A 17145-nucleotide genomic window follows, 5' to 3' on the forward strand; every position below is an offset into this window, starting at 1 on the left:
TTTCATCCGAGCAAGATGGTGCTCGCAGCCCGGCTGGAGGAGCTGCCGTGCAGGCTGCGAGGAGTGGGAGCTTGCCCCCTTCCTTTTCTTCAGGTCCCCCGGGTTTGTATGCCCGAGGACAGCTTTCCTTGAAAATGCTCTCCGTCGAATTACGAAGCACAGCGAAAGCGAAGACCTCCAAACTTGTGGTCTTAATAGGATTTTATATAGAGAAAAAGGGCTTTGTGTAACTATTTCATGCCAAGGTGTGCAACAGATTGCTCCTCTTCAAATTTTTTTTAGCATTCTCTTTTAAATAATATGAAAAGACAGCCCTTTCTGCTGGAGGTCTTCATTTTGGGKGATGAAGATGGTCAAAACTCATTGTTTCTTCTGATAAAATAGCAATGTTCAGCTAGGAAACTTACCCTCCGTGTTTAGGTCTTTCTTGCTTGATGTTTTTACAGTGCTTATGCGTCACTGTTAAGMTATTCCTGCTGGCAAGAGAATTGCTGTGTGGTGCTAAGTAATGAAGAATTACAGCACTTTTTGGTCTAGTTTCTGCCAAATTAAAGCATTTTATTGTTTTCATGCTCTGTGTATGTAGAAAACAGGACAGTTGTGTTTCAGGGACTGATGAGTGCAGGGGCTGAAGGCTGGTGTACGAAAGAGGAGTTCAGGTGTTAAGAGGTRAAGTATATTCTGCTGGTTTCCACCAAATGTTAGGATAGGTCCTGTGGGGAAAAACTGTCAAATATTTTGATTTCTGTGCAGCTGTAGAAATGAGGTTGGTTTAACGGAAAATACAGATCTGTTTCTTGCTTCCTTGTATTTCTGGTCTAGTCTTCCAGCCTTGTAGAAGACTTAATATCAGGAAGTTGGTAATTACAGGGCACAAGATGATTAAAAATATATTTCGGGGGAAAGAAGGTTGCATTAAACTTGCATCATTCCATTCCCTAGGTTTGTTTTAAACTAAAAGTCCAAGTTCAGACCTTTTGTGTAGAGGTGTCAGTCTATTGGCTTGCTTGATTTGGGAAGGAGTTGGGACACTGCTTAGTAGTGGTCATCTGCAACCRTCTTTCCAGGAAAAATACATTGTCCACTTTACAAATGTGGTGCCAATTATCTRGTTTTACTGGCTTTGTTTGGATATTTTATTTGCTGTGAAGTATCTGCTYTAGGAGAGAACCAGAAGGATGTTTCCTATCATCGGAGACGCRCAGTGGCCTCCAGATGGAAAAGACCGGTATTTTGTGGCATTTCTTTGCATTTGTTGTAGAAAGAGAGCTGATTGCATGCTATGCAGATCTTTTACTGTGTCTACCTTTGACAGAGCAGACCACGGGGTGCTCCCATCCGGAGCTTCTGAACCCCCAGCGTTGAGATCCCAGGCGGGGTGGGAGCTGGCGGGAGCCGCCGCGTCAGCCCCAGCACCCGTGGGCCGCCTCGCTGCTGCTGGCTGGTGGGACGATGGCTTTGAAGCCTCTGCGATACCCTCAGCGTGCTTGGAAACCATGGACTACATAAATATGTTACTAACGCTGCTTTCCTTTACTAAAAATGAATGTGCAGCAYCCTACTGATTTATGTGGTTTTGCTTGATGGCTTTATGTGTTTCTCTTTTTGCTTTCTCTGAAAGCAAAACTGTCTGGTTTATTAGGAAACCTTTGTTGATAGGGAAGCATGAAAGCACACAATACAGACCAAAAGAGCATTCTTTTTTCAGTATTTTCTGTATTTTCTCTTGCAAGAACTATACAATAACTAAAATAAAGGTTTTTAGCAAGCATTCTGCGTATTACCTTGTGAACCCAATAGCACGTGTTCCCAAATCTATTAGTATGTTTGAGGTGGAAGATAACCTACAGTCACGTTAAAGCCCAGGTGGTTCTAGGTTATCTTAAATCTCTCTTTGATATGCAGATATCGCATTTGCTTTTGCTTGCTTAACACATTGTCGGTCTTCAAGAATAAGGAAGGAGTTTCCAAGTTGTCCAGTTTTTAACAGGATGAACATGTTAGCCTGAATTTGGTCAGCTCTGCCAGGGGTTTGTTCCCCTGTTTTGCTTTCCGAGTTGACTTTTCCCCAGACCCTTCACAAAGTGCGATGGGCCAACGCCGGCTGTCGTAAATACGGGAAAAACCTGAAGAGTTGGTTGAGTCTGGCATGTTTTAATCTTTGAGAGTTGTTCCATAGTTAAAATGAGGAAAGCTGAGCAATTAAAAAATCCGTGTTATGATTCCTGTTTTATCGGCTCTAGCGCTCCATGTGCTCAGAGGAGACCAAAGTGACATCAGATGGGATTTTTCGTCTTAAATGGACGTTATGGATTGTATATCTTACCAAACTATACTTCTGTGTGAAATTACTCATCCTAGGCTACTGCTGAAGCTGTTACTGTGTATTCTACTCRTAGGCCTTTCTCTTGGATTAGGTTTTTCTCCCCTTATTTAAGAATTATTTATTCTTCTACAAAAAATTTCTCTGTGGTACTGGGGTATGCCAGAACCTGTGACTGGTGGCCGCCCGTTTTGCTGGCGCAGGGTTGACTGCACACCCGTCTGCTCTCTGCACCAGCCGGCGCCAGCAGGTTTCACAAAGCATCGCTGATGGTCATCCTTGCTGGGACACCTTACACCTTCCTCCTTTGTGCCTCTTATTCACCACGTCTGACTCAGATCACCTGCAGCTGCAGATGGCGAGAGGATGGTTTACCCAATGAATAACCCCCAAATGTAATTTCGAGCTATAGCAAAATTCTCCCGAGCCGATTTGCGGCTTTTCGAAGGCTGCGAGGTGAAGACACTCCGCTCTTGCCCTCAGTTCAGACTCACCACCGAACCGCTCGTTCGGTTGGGTTGGCTTATTTGCTTTGCATTTTTCAGTGATATCCCCTTGATATTTCAGATATTTCAACTTGTATTTCAGACCTGTTATTAGATAAAATAAGTGTGTTCATCAGAMGAGAAAGTCGCTCTCCCCACAACGTACCCCCACCCCGAGTCGTGTTTGTGTCCATTGCCCTTGCCAGGGCAGTCCTGCAGGGTAGCGAGCTGGGCAAAAGTTCCCCTTCGTTTAGCTGGGGACATTCACAGCTCCTGGAGCTGCTTTTCGTTGTCACCTGGAGAAGCGTCCACCCGACGGGTGATGTCGCGTGGTGGGCGAGCGATTCCTCCAGGAGGCTCCTAGCGAGCGGCCACGTTTCATGCCTTGGTCCGTCTGGGAGCCGTTTCTCCCAGGCTGTAGGTGCAGTAATAGATGAAGGGGAGCGAGGAAGGGACAAAAGACATGCGCTGTTAGAGAAAGAGCAAAGGAAAACAGTTTTTTTGAAGAAACATATTGTATAACTTGGAAATACTGAACTAATGAAGAGTTCTCCCACTTATTTGCATTACTTTGTGAATTGTTATCTTGGTAAGAAAAACTGTGGCACCACACTATAGATTTTAAAACCATTAAAGCATTTTAAAACCTGTGGTTTTTGACTGCAAGCATGAGCTTATCCTGACTGATTCAAAGATGAATCTAGTCCAACGTGTGACGACTGCTTCTGGTTGCTATAGCTCATGAGCAGAATATTTTCCTTTGTATTCGTCTGGGCCACCATTTTCACACTGTAGCATGAAAGCTGAACATTTACCATTAGGAAACCAGTTGCTTTCAAGTACAAACTGCTTCCCTGGTTTTGCCTAGAGAATGTGCAAAAAAGAAGGACCATCTCATGTTCCTTTCAAAACAGGAGCTGCAGTGGATCCGGCGTTCTGTGTAGTTGGTTGTAATATTTAGTTATGCTAAAGGTAGAGGACAGTAACAGATTACTGTTGTTCCTATCTGTGTGATAATTGAAACTCCCCGATCGTACTTCCCATTTTACACGTTGTCAGAACCTTGGACCTTAATCTTGCTCTGTGAGTGACGGTCGCGGCCAGGGAAAGAGCACTTGTATTGTTTGGGATAGTCGCATCTGTTCAACTTGCTTCTRTTAAGAGTATTTGCATATTCTTAAGTCTTTCTTACGAGAGGGCCTAAATCCTTCTCGAGTGTTTGATGCATTTTTGAAATTCATTCATAAGGTATCTACATGCACTAATAGTTCTGTATAATATTGCTGTGCATAATCTGACAGATAAGGCTAGTTTTTTAAACAAGGTATTCTTTGGGGATGACATATTACATTCTGACTTATTCTACTGGGTGGAAATGTCAAGTACTTTGAAAAAGGATGCTTGAATGTTTTGATTGAATTAGTATTCCTTATTCAACACAAATTGTCAGCTGCAATAAAATGTAGTCTTATTGTGAGAACATCTTTCAAAAGAGTTAACAGCAGGGCTTTCTTGTTTGACTTTGTTACTAGAGCTTTATTACATATAATCATTCCTTTGCTACTTATACTGATACTAGAAACAATCRGGTAGATTAGATTCTTAGATGCATTTTACATTAATTTATGTCTGAATTACTGAGCTGTGAGCAACACCTTTACCTTGAAATACAGTTTAGGCTTTTATCTTGTCTTGTTTTTTATTTTTCTGTTTCTTGCCCAGTTCTGATTGATATTTTTGGTAGCATTGTCAACCTTAATCTTCAGAAACCTGTGACTCCTGATAGTACACATACAACACTAGTGAGAAGTAACCGTACTCTGAAAAAATTTCAAGCGTTATAGTTGAGTACTGAACCCTAATGGTGGCTCAAACTGGCAACTTGATATCCTGATAGCATTTTGTGTAGAAATGTATGTATTATTCAAACCCATATCTTACGTGTGTTGAATAAAAACCTGGTCCAGTTCTCTAAAGGAGCAACTGAGATATGTTCCCATTTGCTTAAATGGATACGTGTAGTGGATGCCACTGTGGGATAATACAAGCCTTAATGACTAAGGGTCTGATATGGAATCACAGTGAAAAACCTCTTTCTCCATTGGACACACCTGTCTTCAGTGGGCCATCGTTAGTGATGGGTCTAGTTTTAGAGCTGGATTTTTGTCTCTAGAGAGGATCATAGCAACCCATTGTGGCTGCACAGTTGGAAGAACAACAGTGCAGGTTTAATAAATGTGGGGGTTTTGTTTGGTTTATGAACATGCAGGTTTTATTGTAACAACCTTCTGCACCTTTAACATTAATTTTGTTTTGCATCTGCTTTCAGGAATCTCCTTCTGGACGCAGAAAAGCACTTGCCACCAGCAGCATCAACATGAAGCAATACGCGAGCCCCATGCCTACACAGACAGATGTCAAGTTAAAATTCAAGCCTTTGTCCAAAAAAGTGGTATCTGCCACACTACAGTTCTCTTTATCTTGTATTTTCCTGAGGGAAGGAAAAGCCACGTAAGTAGTTTTTGGTTTTTGTTTTTTCTAACCAGATAGCCTGCTTTGTGTTTCTTTTCAAAGAATTCTTTGGGTAAAGAGCTCTTTTGGTGTAGAATGGCGGAATCTGAGAGTGTTCTTCAGCATACCTATCATTCCTGCCATACTTCATTTCTTAGTCTAAGTAGAAGTCATGTCTCACTCTGATTATAGTCTTGTGTTTTTCAGAGGCAAATAGTTGTCCTCTGTCATTATGGATATCTTAAATAAGAGCAGCTTAAAAAAATCCGCAGGTTTGAAAGCAGCAGGAGTATACTTCTCTGTGTGTGTGTGTTCATCCAACAATACCCTTAGCAGAGGCCAAGGGAAATGTAGGAACGAGCACACCTTTTTCTATTCCACAAGGAGCCGAAGGCAGCTGCAGAGTGAGAGAAGGCGCAGTCAGAGGTGAGATCTTCGGCTGATCACAAGAACATCCTGTGCAAAGTGTTCACTTGTGCTCTGATTGCCACTCCTCCTGCTCACTCACTTGGTTCTGTCCCGCCCTTCAACTGCCTTTGGAGCACAGAGGATACAAGTGATTTTTCCAGATCCTATAACTTCTAGGAATTTCTGTCAGATTCAGGATATCAAATGTTGGCCTATCCTTGTTCTTCCTGTCTGTCTCTACGTGTTGAGTATGGGAATGTAAGGATGGAAGAAAAAGAGGGAGTTGGGGAAGCTATTGCTCTAGTTCTTCTTTTGCCTCTTTTTTAAAATTTCTTTTTCCCCTTAAATGCTAACAGTCTATTTCTGTTCTTGTTATTCGAGTGCACTTGCAGACATGGCCTTCTGTAACAGAAGATGCTTTAGTGCCCCAGAACAGTTATGTGAACAGCATTCCAGGCTTTGGCATGTTACAGCACTCATTTTGACACAAAAAAATATTTTTTGACTGCCTGTTTTGATAGCTACAAATGCATTAAAAGCACCTTCTGTTTCCCTCCCCAGAATAACCCACTGGGAGCTACATTTTGAGCTATTATGTAAGAATGATATTTTCAAGTATTGCATTTTTAGGTATGGTTTAACATAATGTAGCAGCTGAAAATGAGAAGATAAAGTCAGTATCCAATAGCCTGTTAACTTCTGGCAACCCACCAACATCCATGAACCACGAACAATAAATAGCTGCACTATTAGGTGGTGCTTTCTAGGGCCATAATTCCTAAAAAGTGCATCCTGTTAGGACAGCATATAACTTTGTCTGGAGAAAATCGATCCAATTCAGAGAATATACTTTCAGTTAAGACTAGAGCTTTAATACTGCCCTGAGCTGGGGATTGAAACAAAATTTGGTGTTTGGGAAAGCACTGTTTTGTTGTTTATATAACTTTGGGGAAGTTGAGATCATCCTACTAATCAAAAGAAAAGTGAGAATTCAGGTGTCAGATGCATGAACAAAAGGCAATATGAGAAGACACTGGCCACGTCAAGGCTGGTTTATATTTCTTCCAAACCATTCTGGTTTTATAAAGTGAGACTCAATTTTATTTTATGTCTTTATTGCAGCGTGTTGCCTTGCAGTATCAAAAATCATCTGATTTCTTTGTGAATGTCTAAAACAGGGAAAGATTATGATACACAGAGGACAGGAAAAAGAAACAGTACTTCTGAGATCTTTTCATTTATAAACTTAACATGAAGAATTGACATGCAAGATCTGAGTACTCGTTACTGCCAGCTCTTCATCTCCAGAGCATTAGTGAGCTATTCTAGCTATGCGGTTAAAATGTGTTGCATTTGAGTCTCCTGATACTACCTTTTTTCCTGTGCTTAAAGAATTGATTTAATCTATTGTTTATCAAAATAGGATGATGAACCCTGGGGGATACAGCATAAAAGGGAAGGTCTTTGTGACTTCCTGATAGTTACTTATTCTATATTTATTATTAATAGTTTTTATTTATATTATAAAGCACTTGCTCACCTCAAATGACTGTAGGTTCTGTGATGCTGATTATTTTGAACCTCAGAGTGGGAAATGATTGCCCCAAAGAATTTCTGGTTTTAACAGTATGTTAAATCACTGAGATTAATTCCTATATTTTAAGTGTTTCTGTGTTTCTGTGTAGATTTGAGGCATGGTTTGTATGGCATCTTTATTCCTTTAAATAATACCTTTAAAATAATTTGTCTAGCTCTCTTGACATTATTAGGCACAAAATCGACGCATCTGGTTTTGCTGTGATCAGCTTCGAAGTAGATAGAATATTTTATGCCACGATGTGTTTAGTTTCTAGTTGTAGATGAGTTATTATGTGAAATAAGCTATTTCTATGCTTTCATAAAATCACAGAATCATGGAATAACTCAGATTGGAAGGGAGCTCCTGGGGCATCCAGTCTATAAGCTCCTGTTCAAAGTGGAGTCAGGTGCTAGAGCAGACCAGATTTTGCAAAACCCCCAGAATGGAGATGGCAAAACATCTGGGCAACTCTTCCCTCTGCTTCTCAGTGACTGTCTTCATGATGGAAAGGCTTTTCCTTAAATCAAAACCAAAAGGTTCTGATGTTCCTGTCCTCTGTCTCTCATCCTCCCACCACTGGCTTCTCAATAACCTCCTCACAGGGGCTGACAAGCTGCCGTGAGGTCTCCCCAGGGGTTCTCTTTCCCAGGCTTACCACGTGCATCTCCCTCAGCCTCTCATTGTAGGCCCAGTGCTCCAGTCCTGACCATCTTGGTGGCCCTCTGCTGAACTTGCTCCAGTTTATCAACAACCTGTATTGAGGAACCCACCACTGGACCAAGTATCCTAAATACAGTCCAATGAGCACCAAGTAAAGCAGGGTCATGGCTTTGCACAATTTACTGGCTGCCCTATCGGCCTCTGGCTGCCAGGGCACACTGCCAGCTCACGTTCAGCTTACTCTCTACTGAGCTCCCCGGTCCTTTTCAGCAGAGCTGCTCCCTAACCAGGCAGTCTCCAGTCAGTATTGTTGCAAAAATCTGCAAAAATATTTGGTTAATCACCATAAAGCTATTGAAACTGTTTTAAAATAGAAGAGCTAAGACCACTCTTGCTTTGAGAATGACATTATGTACTTCACAAATGTTTTTAATGGAACTGACATATAACATTAATTTCTCTGAATATTTAGCTGTTGCCATGTTTTCAGTAAGCTAATGTTAGATATGAAAGATGGCAGTCATACGAAAGATACCTGTATGTGAAAGATACAGTCACAGAAGACTTGAAATAGTCCATTGAAACACAATGTTTTAATGCAAGGCAGCACTGTTTTTACCTTTTAGATTTCTGTTAATAGAAAGCATTCCATTCAGAAATCAATATACGTGAGCGTTTTTTCCTTCTTTCACCACTTTCAAGATGAGATCCAAGATGAGAGATCTCTGTGAAGAAAAGAAAGCATATGAATGCAGTAGTATCAGATATGGTATTAACAGATAGATTTTTAATGCCTGGTTTGAAATTTGTTATTTAGAGATGAAGATATGCAAAGCCTGGCTAGTTTGATGAGTATGAAACAAGCTGATATTGGAAATCTAGATGATTTTGAGGAAGACAATGAAGAAGATGAAGAAAACAGAGTGAATCAAGAGGAAAAGGCTGCAAAGATTACAGGTTGGTTTCGCCATGGGAGAGATAATAGTTACCTTTGCTAACTACCAACCATAATCAATAGATTTTATCCTTACACTATATTTGTACTATGAAATAAAAGGATATGTAGGATAACTTTATGGAAGAGAGACCCCTAACTCAGTGAAGTTTAATTTTCATGAACTCAAGAGGATTGATTTCTTTTTTTTGGGGCGGTGGGGGTGGGGGGAGGGTCCTGTTTTTGGGAGGGAATATGTTAGGTAGTAGCATTCTAGGGAAGCAAAAAGCCAATGTGAACAGAGGAGTAAAAAGACACAGGGTCAACGAGCAAGAAAGCAAGAGATGAGCTAAGTGAAAGATTAAAGAATGTTTGGGAGAATAACTGAGAAATCAGTTATTCTCCCCAAATCAGATGCCATCGGGGGTACGGAGGTTCTACGCAATAACATGGTAATTTCAGGCAGTTTCCTTCTTCCTTTCAGTTGGGGGCTATCTCACTGAAATAAAATCACGAGACTGCTGGAAGACTTTAACTAAATTTGATAGTTGTATTGTTTCAAGTGACACGGTATAATGGTGTTTGGATTATTTGTTGACAAAAAAAAAAAGCTTAGCATGTTCAAGATAACTGAACTGTAAATCAGATCAAGACATGAAGATGTTAAGTTGTAGAGATCATTATGTAGTACTGTTTGAGATAAGTTCTGTAGGAATTCTTAGTATAAGAGAAGAATTAGGAAAGACAAATAATCTTTTGGTGCCATCCTTCATGCCTGCCAGTGATCTTTAATAATGTCTGTCTAAATAACAGGATGTTTTGCTAAGGCAGGGAAAAGCATCTGAAACAAAGAAATGAACTGTTAAATCTGCTTGTGAAGATCCTGAGGAACGTTGGTTTGGTTATTTGAAGCACAGCTTGCATTGCTTGTTTTTTAGCTTTAATTGCCACTGTAATTCAGCCTGAAGCAGTTAGTTGTATTCCCTGTGAAGGGATGCAAATGTGTTTGTTTCCCCCAGGCTTTCCATTTTCAATCAAATGTTTTATACCCTGACCAAATCTGTAGTTATGCTGTATGTCTCCAAGATAGTGCAGATTGGAAAGTTCAGAATGAAATATTTGAGAGATAGAAGTAACATGTTCTTGGTGAAGAGGTGGAGAAATACCAGGCTGGTCACACGGAGATCACTCTGCAAGGTCTTTCTCTGTTCCCCTAGAGAAGCTAGAAGAATCTAGGTGCATGTTCAAAACAGCAATCAAAAACTAACGTGTTTGCCTAGGTCATCCTATAATCACAGAGCAGAGAAAGGCGCATGTAAGAGAGGCTACATCAAGTCTTGATAAACTATTGAGCAGATGTGTTTTATTAAGATATTCCTAGATACTGCTTTGAGGACTGCTATAGAAAAGCAGTAGGACAATAGGGGAAAACCAGGTCTTGCTCCTCAATTTTACTGCTTTTCCCATGTTCAGCAGCTAAATGAGCCAATACAAGATTCCTGACAAAGCAGAAAGCTGTTGTAGATTCATCTCTTCTGTCTACTGTCCTTTGTCTAAGCAGTGAATGTCCCTGGAGGCAGATGAGGAATGGTGAGCTGTCTGACATGGGCTAGAATAACTCAGAGGTTCTTTTCTCCTCATCTGTACACGTGCTACGTGTGTCGCACTAAGTGCAGCATGAGGTCCTAGCTTGATTTTACASGTGTTTCAACTGTTATAAAGCCAAAATGATCTATTCTAACCAAACATTGCAATAATCACTTGAAAGACAGCARTAAATTCGTATGAGCTACAGTATCTACTCGTTGTTCAGCCTGTTCTGATACTGTTTTCTAATGATATGAGATGGRTTTAGGGTGTTTTTTGGTAGCTGTGGAGCCTGTGGGCGAAAGGTCAGCCTCAGAGATTTTTTTTCTTCTTGTGTTCGTTGCAGCARCTGAGTTGCTTCATTGGCCTAGCGAATTCCTCCCGAGTTAACAACAAGCAGCATGGGAGGGATGGTGATTAGAAATGAGCACGTGTAGTTTCCCAAGCAAATGAGAGAGCATAAAACAAGGGCACTAAGTAAACATGAATAAGTAAAACATAAAGGATCTGTTTCAACATCTGTTCAAAAAAATGTAAAGATGTCTCTTGATTTCATTGGCAGTTGGAGTGACTCCTATAATAAATATAATGAATGGTGAAAACTAATAAAATGCAAAGAAAAACAGCTGAAGAACCAAGGAGTGGGGGGAACGCTGTCTCTGAGAGAAGGAGGCAAAAAAAAAAAAAAAAGAAAAAAAGAAAAGGAGGAAATACAGATGGGGGAAAGGGAACAAAACTGATTTGGTGAAGTATTGTTTTTTTTTTTTAATTTATTTAAAACATAATTGTGCTCGCAGGATCCCACAAAGTTAATTGAGGAAGTTACATAACCCGTTTTGAAAGCTTGCTACTCCCAACGTTTTCTCATCTGCTGCCTTGCGAGGGTGGTGGCAGACGGGCAGGCTGGAGTGCTTTCCCTGACTCAGAGTGCCCCGCGGCAAGCCGCTTCCCTCCCTCCGCGCGCCTGCCTTCCCGAGAGTGAGGTGGGCAGACTGCCCGCAACTGCTTCGCAGGGCTGATGGGAGCGTCACTCAGTTAATGTTTGTGAGCAGGCCTTAGAAAAGTGAAGTACAAGCGGTAAGGGGGTGAGGATCATCAGCTTGCTTTGGAGTCAAGGTCTCGTTCCAGGAACTGCCTCCGGAGGGTGACCCGACGACTGAACCATTGCCCTTCTAAAGCAGGAGCTACCGAAGGTGCTGCAAACGTTCACTGCGGACACTGTTCCTTCTGCAGTGTGCAAAAAATTTTTTAATTGGGCCTAAAGTGTTACRGTCTGATAGATGAATAAATATATCCACCAGTGGGAGAGCAGGAGACACCTGCTGAAAAGGGCTCTAGGTGGTGCAGGTGAGTTAGGAAATGCTGCTTTCCCCCGGCGCGCTCTTCCCTGGTGTGTTGCATAACTTGGGTAAGGATCTGTGCCTCTGTTTCTTCAGCTGTATGAAATCAGTGAAGCAAGACTCGCCAACTTCAAAAGCTCTGTGGATGCTGGAGTGGTCAACACAGGAGCTGTTGCCATAAAACTGACTTAAGAGGAGACTGAAGGAAGTTTTCTATTCAAAACACCATTTCATAAAAAAAAAAAAAATTCTTCCCCCATCTCTAACTCTTTCCCCTTCCTCCCCAACATTTGTTGTTTACGTTTTTCAAATATAAAARCTGTATCTTCATCTAACTGTTCTGTTCTGCGTGAACATAAAAATAGTATGTTCATAGTCATCATCCACRATGATTCAAATTTTTAGCTTCTATGTCATTGGAAAAGATGGCTTGAAACCTCCCAGAGTTGTTCTGTTCTTAGTCGTCAGTTGAAGATGAGACGTTCCAACATCGCTGAAGAAATTTGGCTCATAATTCACAGGCAGGACAGTAATACACTGTGTTTCCCTTACTGGGTTAATTGGCACCTCGAGGCTCGTGCTGGGGTTAGCAGAGTGCCTCCTGCCCCACGCGCGGGAGCACAGTGACTCCCCGGGGCGTCACATGGACTCGGCCCTGCGCCCGTGTGCTGCTCATGGCAGGAGTCTGGATTCCAGGGTATTTCACCAGCAGGCTGCTGGCGAGCAGCAGGTTTAACTCTTTTTTGCCGTTTTGCCAACTCATTTTTACCTCGTGCAAACTTCTGATGCTCTTATTCTTTTTTCTTCAGTAGCACCAAGCAGCTTAAAGAGAGAAAGAGAAGAGGGGAAAAAAAACCCAACAACAGTGATTTATATGACATACTTGTAGAACAGGCTAATATGTGTTTGTAGATAATGAGATATATAAAAGATAATATAGGGCATAAATCTCCAACCTGCCATTTCCGCACTCCACAATATGACATAAACCATTTAGTATTGAAATGAGAAACATTGTAGTGCATATGGGTGTTTAGGTTGGCAGATGGGACCAGGTGATTCAGACCACATCAAAGAAGCCCTCGTTTTAAAGCTCTGAGTTTAATTTGTTATTTTCTGACAATAAAGACTGAATTGTAATTGTTTTTTTTTTTCACGTGCTGGAATAATAAATTGTAAATCTTGTCAGCATCTCACTCTGGTTTTAACTAGTAATTTGTTTGTACTACTGTTTTATAAGGTCAACTCTGTTTTATTTGAGTACAGCAAGGTATTTGCCATTGTGTATTTTGAGTCTTAAAAACTCTCAAAAGACGGTATTATATTTTCRGATCTCTAAGGTTTATATATGATTTTATACTGAGTAAGCTCAGAGTTTTTGGCAGGAGGTTGGTGGTGCTTTTCAAGACAAGGGTCTTGTATGTTGGACCTAAAAATAAGGGAGTCAGAACAGTGGTATTAACTCTCTGTAGATACCTATAAATTTAGTCACAACTGAGTAGAGTTTGCTCTAAGGTCGAGGGTGCTCGAGGGAAGGGGTGAAGAGGAAGTCTGCTATGGCGATGCCACCTGCAGAACAGACCAGGTGCCATCATTTGGCTTGGAAGTGTGCAGATTGGCAAATCCGCACAACAGTTCAGATTTGGGAAAGAAGAGTTTAACTACAAGCCTGAACTGCTTTCAGGTTCTGGACGTGGTCTTTGGCTTCAGCTTCTGCACGCTGTCTGCGAAGGCAGGGAGTTAAGGGGCGCCAGCCGGGAGGGTGTTGCGCTCTGCAAAAGGATGGGTGTTAGGGCGCGCAGGGCAGCAATGGGCACCAGCCCGGGTTGGTACAGTCGTGACGCTACTCAGATTTCAGACTAGCATCGTGCTCCTTGTGATTAGTTCATAGCGTTAAGATTGCTGCCTGAGATTCAGTGACAAACATTTGCTTTCTCGAAGAAAATCTATATGAGGAAAGGTTAAGTACAAAACAGCCACTAGCTAAAAGCATTGCARATGGGATCTACTGCGTACGTAAGAAATTAAAAGAAATCCAAGCATGACTGGCATGCAAATACAGTAAAGGCATCGAAAGAGCTTTAACTTCACTAGCAATGCCAGAAGACATCATCCCTGTATTTCTTTGGAAAAAGCCAAGAGATGAGAAGGCCTGATGGGGGCACAGGCGCGCGGCTGGAAGGAGCCTTTCTCTCGGCCAGGGTTTCTCCCGCCGATTTGCGAGCTCCCAGGATGGCCAGCTCTGTCCCTTGGTCGCAGACACCACGCTCAGTCCCCATTACTACAGAGATTTTGGCAGCGGCTGTGCGTAGGACTTCTTCAAGGGGATCAGAGAGGAATTTCTCCCCTTGGGGCAGAGGAGCCTAAGACCTAGCTCACGTTTCTTTCTTTCTTTTTTATTCMCGAGTTATGGAGGCACTGTCATATATTAATATATTTTAGAAATTATTAGTTCATGGCAACTTGTAACTCCACTGTAGATCGAAGGTGAAATAGGATTGTGGCAAGCAGAGGTGTTACTGCCTTAAAATTACAGGAGCCAGGATGTTTTCTGTATGCATGCTCATAGCATATTAGTGATCGTGTYGTTTAGAACCATTGTATAAATTCAGCTTGTCATAGGTCAGATTTGAATGGACAGCGATCCTAAATGTTAAGTAATTGAAATGTGTGTGCGTGTATGCGTGTGTATACATACATACATACATACATATGTATATATATAAAAATACGTATGTGTGTGTGTAGTATTTTTTGTAGCCTTAAGGGCTTGGGAGGGATGTAAGTTGTTTTGGGGCTACTTTATTTTGATTAATAATGGTTCAAAATTCATTTTTTCTTTATGAGTCAGAAAACTGTTAATTAAATTATATGCAGTATATCTAAGTTTTGAACTGGTGTGCATGCTTACCTTCATAAAATTAATTACTGCTGCTGACACCAGGAACCCAACCCRGCAAGGTTTTGTTTTATGTACGTTAGCTGGGTTTATTGTCAAATTGTCACTGAAGAATTCTCCGCAGATGCTTTAGTGTTGTGATACATAGTGTAGTAAGAACTCCTTCTAAATGTAATCTTTTAATTAACAGCAAGTGTCTTCTCTTTCCCTCTCTCTCTTCTTCTAATAACARCATTCTTCCCGCTTCTGTTTCATTAAATGCCCTTACTTTGCGTTTGTCTTGACTGGCTTCTATTTACAGAAATTGTAAACCAGTTGAATGCTCTGAGCAGCTTAGATGAAGATCAAGATGACTGCGTAAAGCAAGCAAATATGCCTTCAGCTAAATCAGCCTGTTCCTCTGAAGGTCTATACGCTTTCCTCCTTTCTTTCTGTTTCTGATTGTCTGTATTTACTGTGACCTGTTACCTTTTGACTCCTGCTTGTATTCAGCTGTCAGCTTTATCTCTGTGCTTCCACCCAGCGTGACTCTCAGTAATTTGTAGTGCATCCAACACGTAACAACATGATAGAGAAAGGGACCGTCTCCTCTACAGCTGCATTGTCATCTGATAATGAACGAGAAAGAAAAAAAATACAAAAAATAAAAAACCCAGCCCTGAAACATTAGCTGTGCAGTCAATAATACTTGACCTCTCTAAGTTGACAAAATGTCCCGTCTTTGATTTTTACATGCATGTTACATCGAAAAATTAAAAATTCCTATTGATAGTTAACATGCAGATGAACAATTGAGAATAAGTTGTGCTTAGCTTTTTAGATGCTCTGCAGTATTTACTTCAGATAGATCTGGAAGGCTTTCTTGGTAGTCACTTCTATTACATAACATCTGATCAACAAATAGAAGTTTCATGCATTTCACTTTTTTGTTCTTCTGTTTGCAAATGCTGGTGTGTTACTAGATGCATTTGTTTAGTTGTACAGTTGGTGTCACACCCTCCTGCAGTGTTTTAAGGGGTTATTGACATGCATTTTTAAAGTTYGAAATTTGTTAGATGAACAGTTTCTATCTATACTGAAACAATTTTCCAACTTGTTTCTAGAACTTATCAGTAAACTTAACTTTCTGGATAAAGAGGAACAAGACCTGGCTAACTCCAGTACAAATCCTTTCGATGATCCTGACACAATGGAATTAAATCCATTTGGAGACCCTGATGTAGAAGGTAATAGATTTATTTTACATAATTCATTATTAATTTCAAGTGTTTAATGAAACGTGAAAATTTGAAAAACTTCCAGTTGCCACTGGAAAATGAATTTATTCCTTGAGTCACCTCCGTATGTGTATTTGTTCTAGGGGTGCTTGCTACCAGTTGATCTAGAGATTTTTGTAGCTATCAAGTGTGTTAATATTACATAGCCAATATACTGCACAAGTGGTGTAAGTGAGCAAAGCACACCGTCGAGCGCCTCTGTTACATGTGAGCACTGACTTAGGTAAAAGCTTCCTTCCTCACTGCAGTTTTCACTGCATCACAGCTATTCTTGGTTTAGATTAGCACTAATCTCCGTTATTATTATTTAATGGTATCTCTTTTATTCTTCCTTTCTCACTTTTATAGCTTCCTCACTTAAGCCTTCTGGCATCGAGCTTTGCACCATGTGGTAGGTCTTAATCTCTTTTTCAAATGGCCATGCCAGTTCTTGTTCTGTTTGGGTGAGAAATACAACCCACCTAAGTGTTCCACCTGAGGAGACTTCAGCCATAAGGCAACCAGGGGAGGGATCTCTGCTCTCCTCAACTCCATGCTCAGATATGCAAACTTCCATTGGTTGCCATAAAAAAAAGAAACATGACTTTCTGAGTTTGCGGCTGTTCAGTGTGCCAGTCCATAGCTAATCCTCTAGTTAGGGAGCTGTACTCAGCTTTTCCTRTTCAGAGCTCCAGGACTTTTCTCCCAACAGAAAATACCAAGGAGTGTCTGCCATCTTTGGTCAAACCCCAARAATCGCTCTGTGAAGGCAGTAGTAAAGAACCACACCAGGCAGGAACAGCCCAGAGTGTAGGCATGGCACTTCTAATGCCAGGTCTCCTGAGGATTCATTTCTGATCTGTAGTTTTGACCTTAGGTAACTCTCTTTCTCTGGACAAGCTGAATGTTTACTCACAACATGACTTTTCTGTCTTCTGAGTCAGAGGTCAATGTGGTTGGTAATCTAAATGCTGTAATGCTTTGGCTTTTGTGTAGTCTCACAGCCTGTGTTGATTGTAGATAGCAGTATATAGAGTTTATGTTTTGATGTCCAGATCTTTGGTTTCCTTTGCTGTCCATTCCTCAGCTATAAATTCTCTTAGGATCAGAGAAGGAAGCAGAGTTATCAGGGAAATAAAATACCTATTCACCCACCCCGTTTT

General features: G+C 41.1%; 1 protein-coding gene across 5 annotated transcripts in view; it reads left to right on the plus strand.

Moving 5' to 3' along the window:
* The window catches only part of EHBP1 (EH domain binding protein 1), a 202393-nt gene that overhangs the window by 71686 nt on the left and 113562 nt on the right, over positions 1–17145 (plus strand). For all 5 annotated transcript variants that reach the window (XM_085308996.1, XM_085308995.1, XM_085308997.1 and 2 more), the window contains exons 5-7: positions 5138–5319; positions 8784–8923; positions 15830–15952. In XM_085308996.1, coding sequence (XP_085165122.1) covers positions 5138–5319; positions 8784–8923; positions 15830–15952 — 445 coding nt within the window. The remainder of the gene's footprint in view (positions 1–5137; positions 5320–8783; positions 8924–15829; positions 15953–17145) is intronic.

Source organism: Rhea americana, unplaced genomic scaffold (assembly GCF_003343005.1).
Source record: "Rhea americana isolate MKP2758 unplaced genomic scaffold, rheAme1 scaffold_289, whole genome shotgun sequence".
In the NCBI taxonomy this organism is placed as follows: domain Eukaryota; kingdom Metazoa; phylum Chordata; class Aves; order Rheiformes; family Rheidae; genus Rhea; species Rhea americana.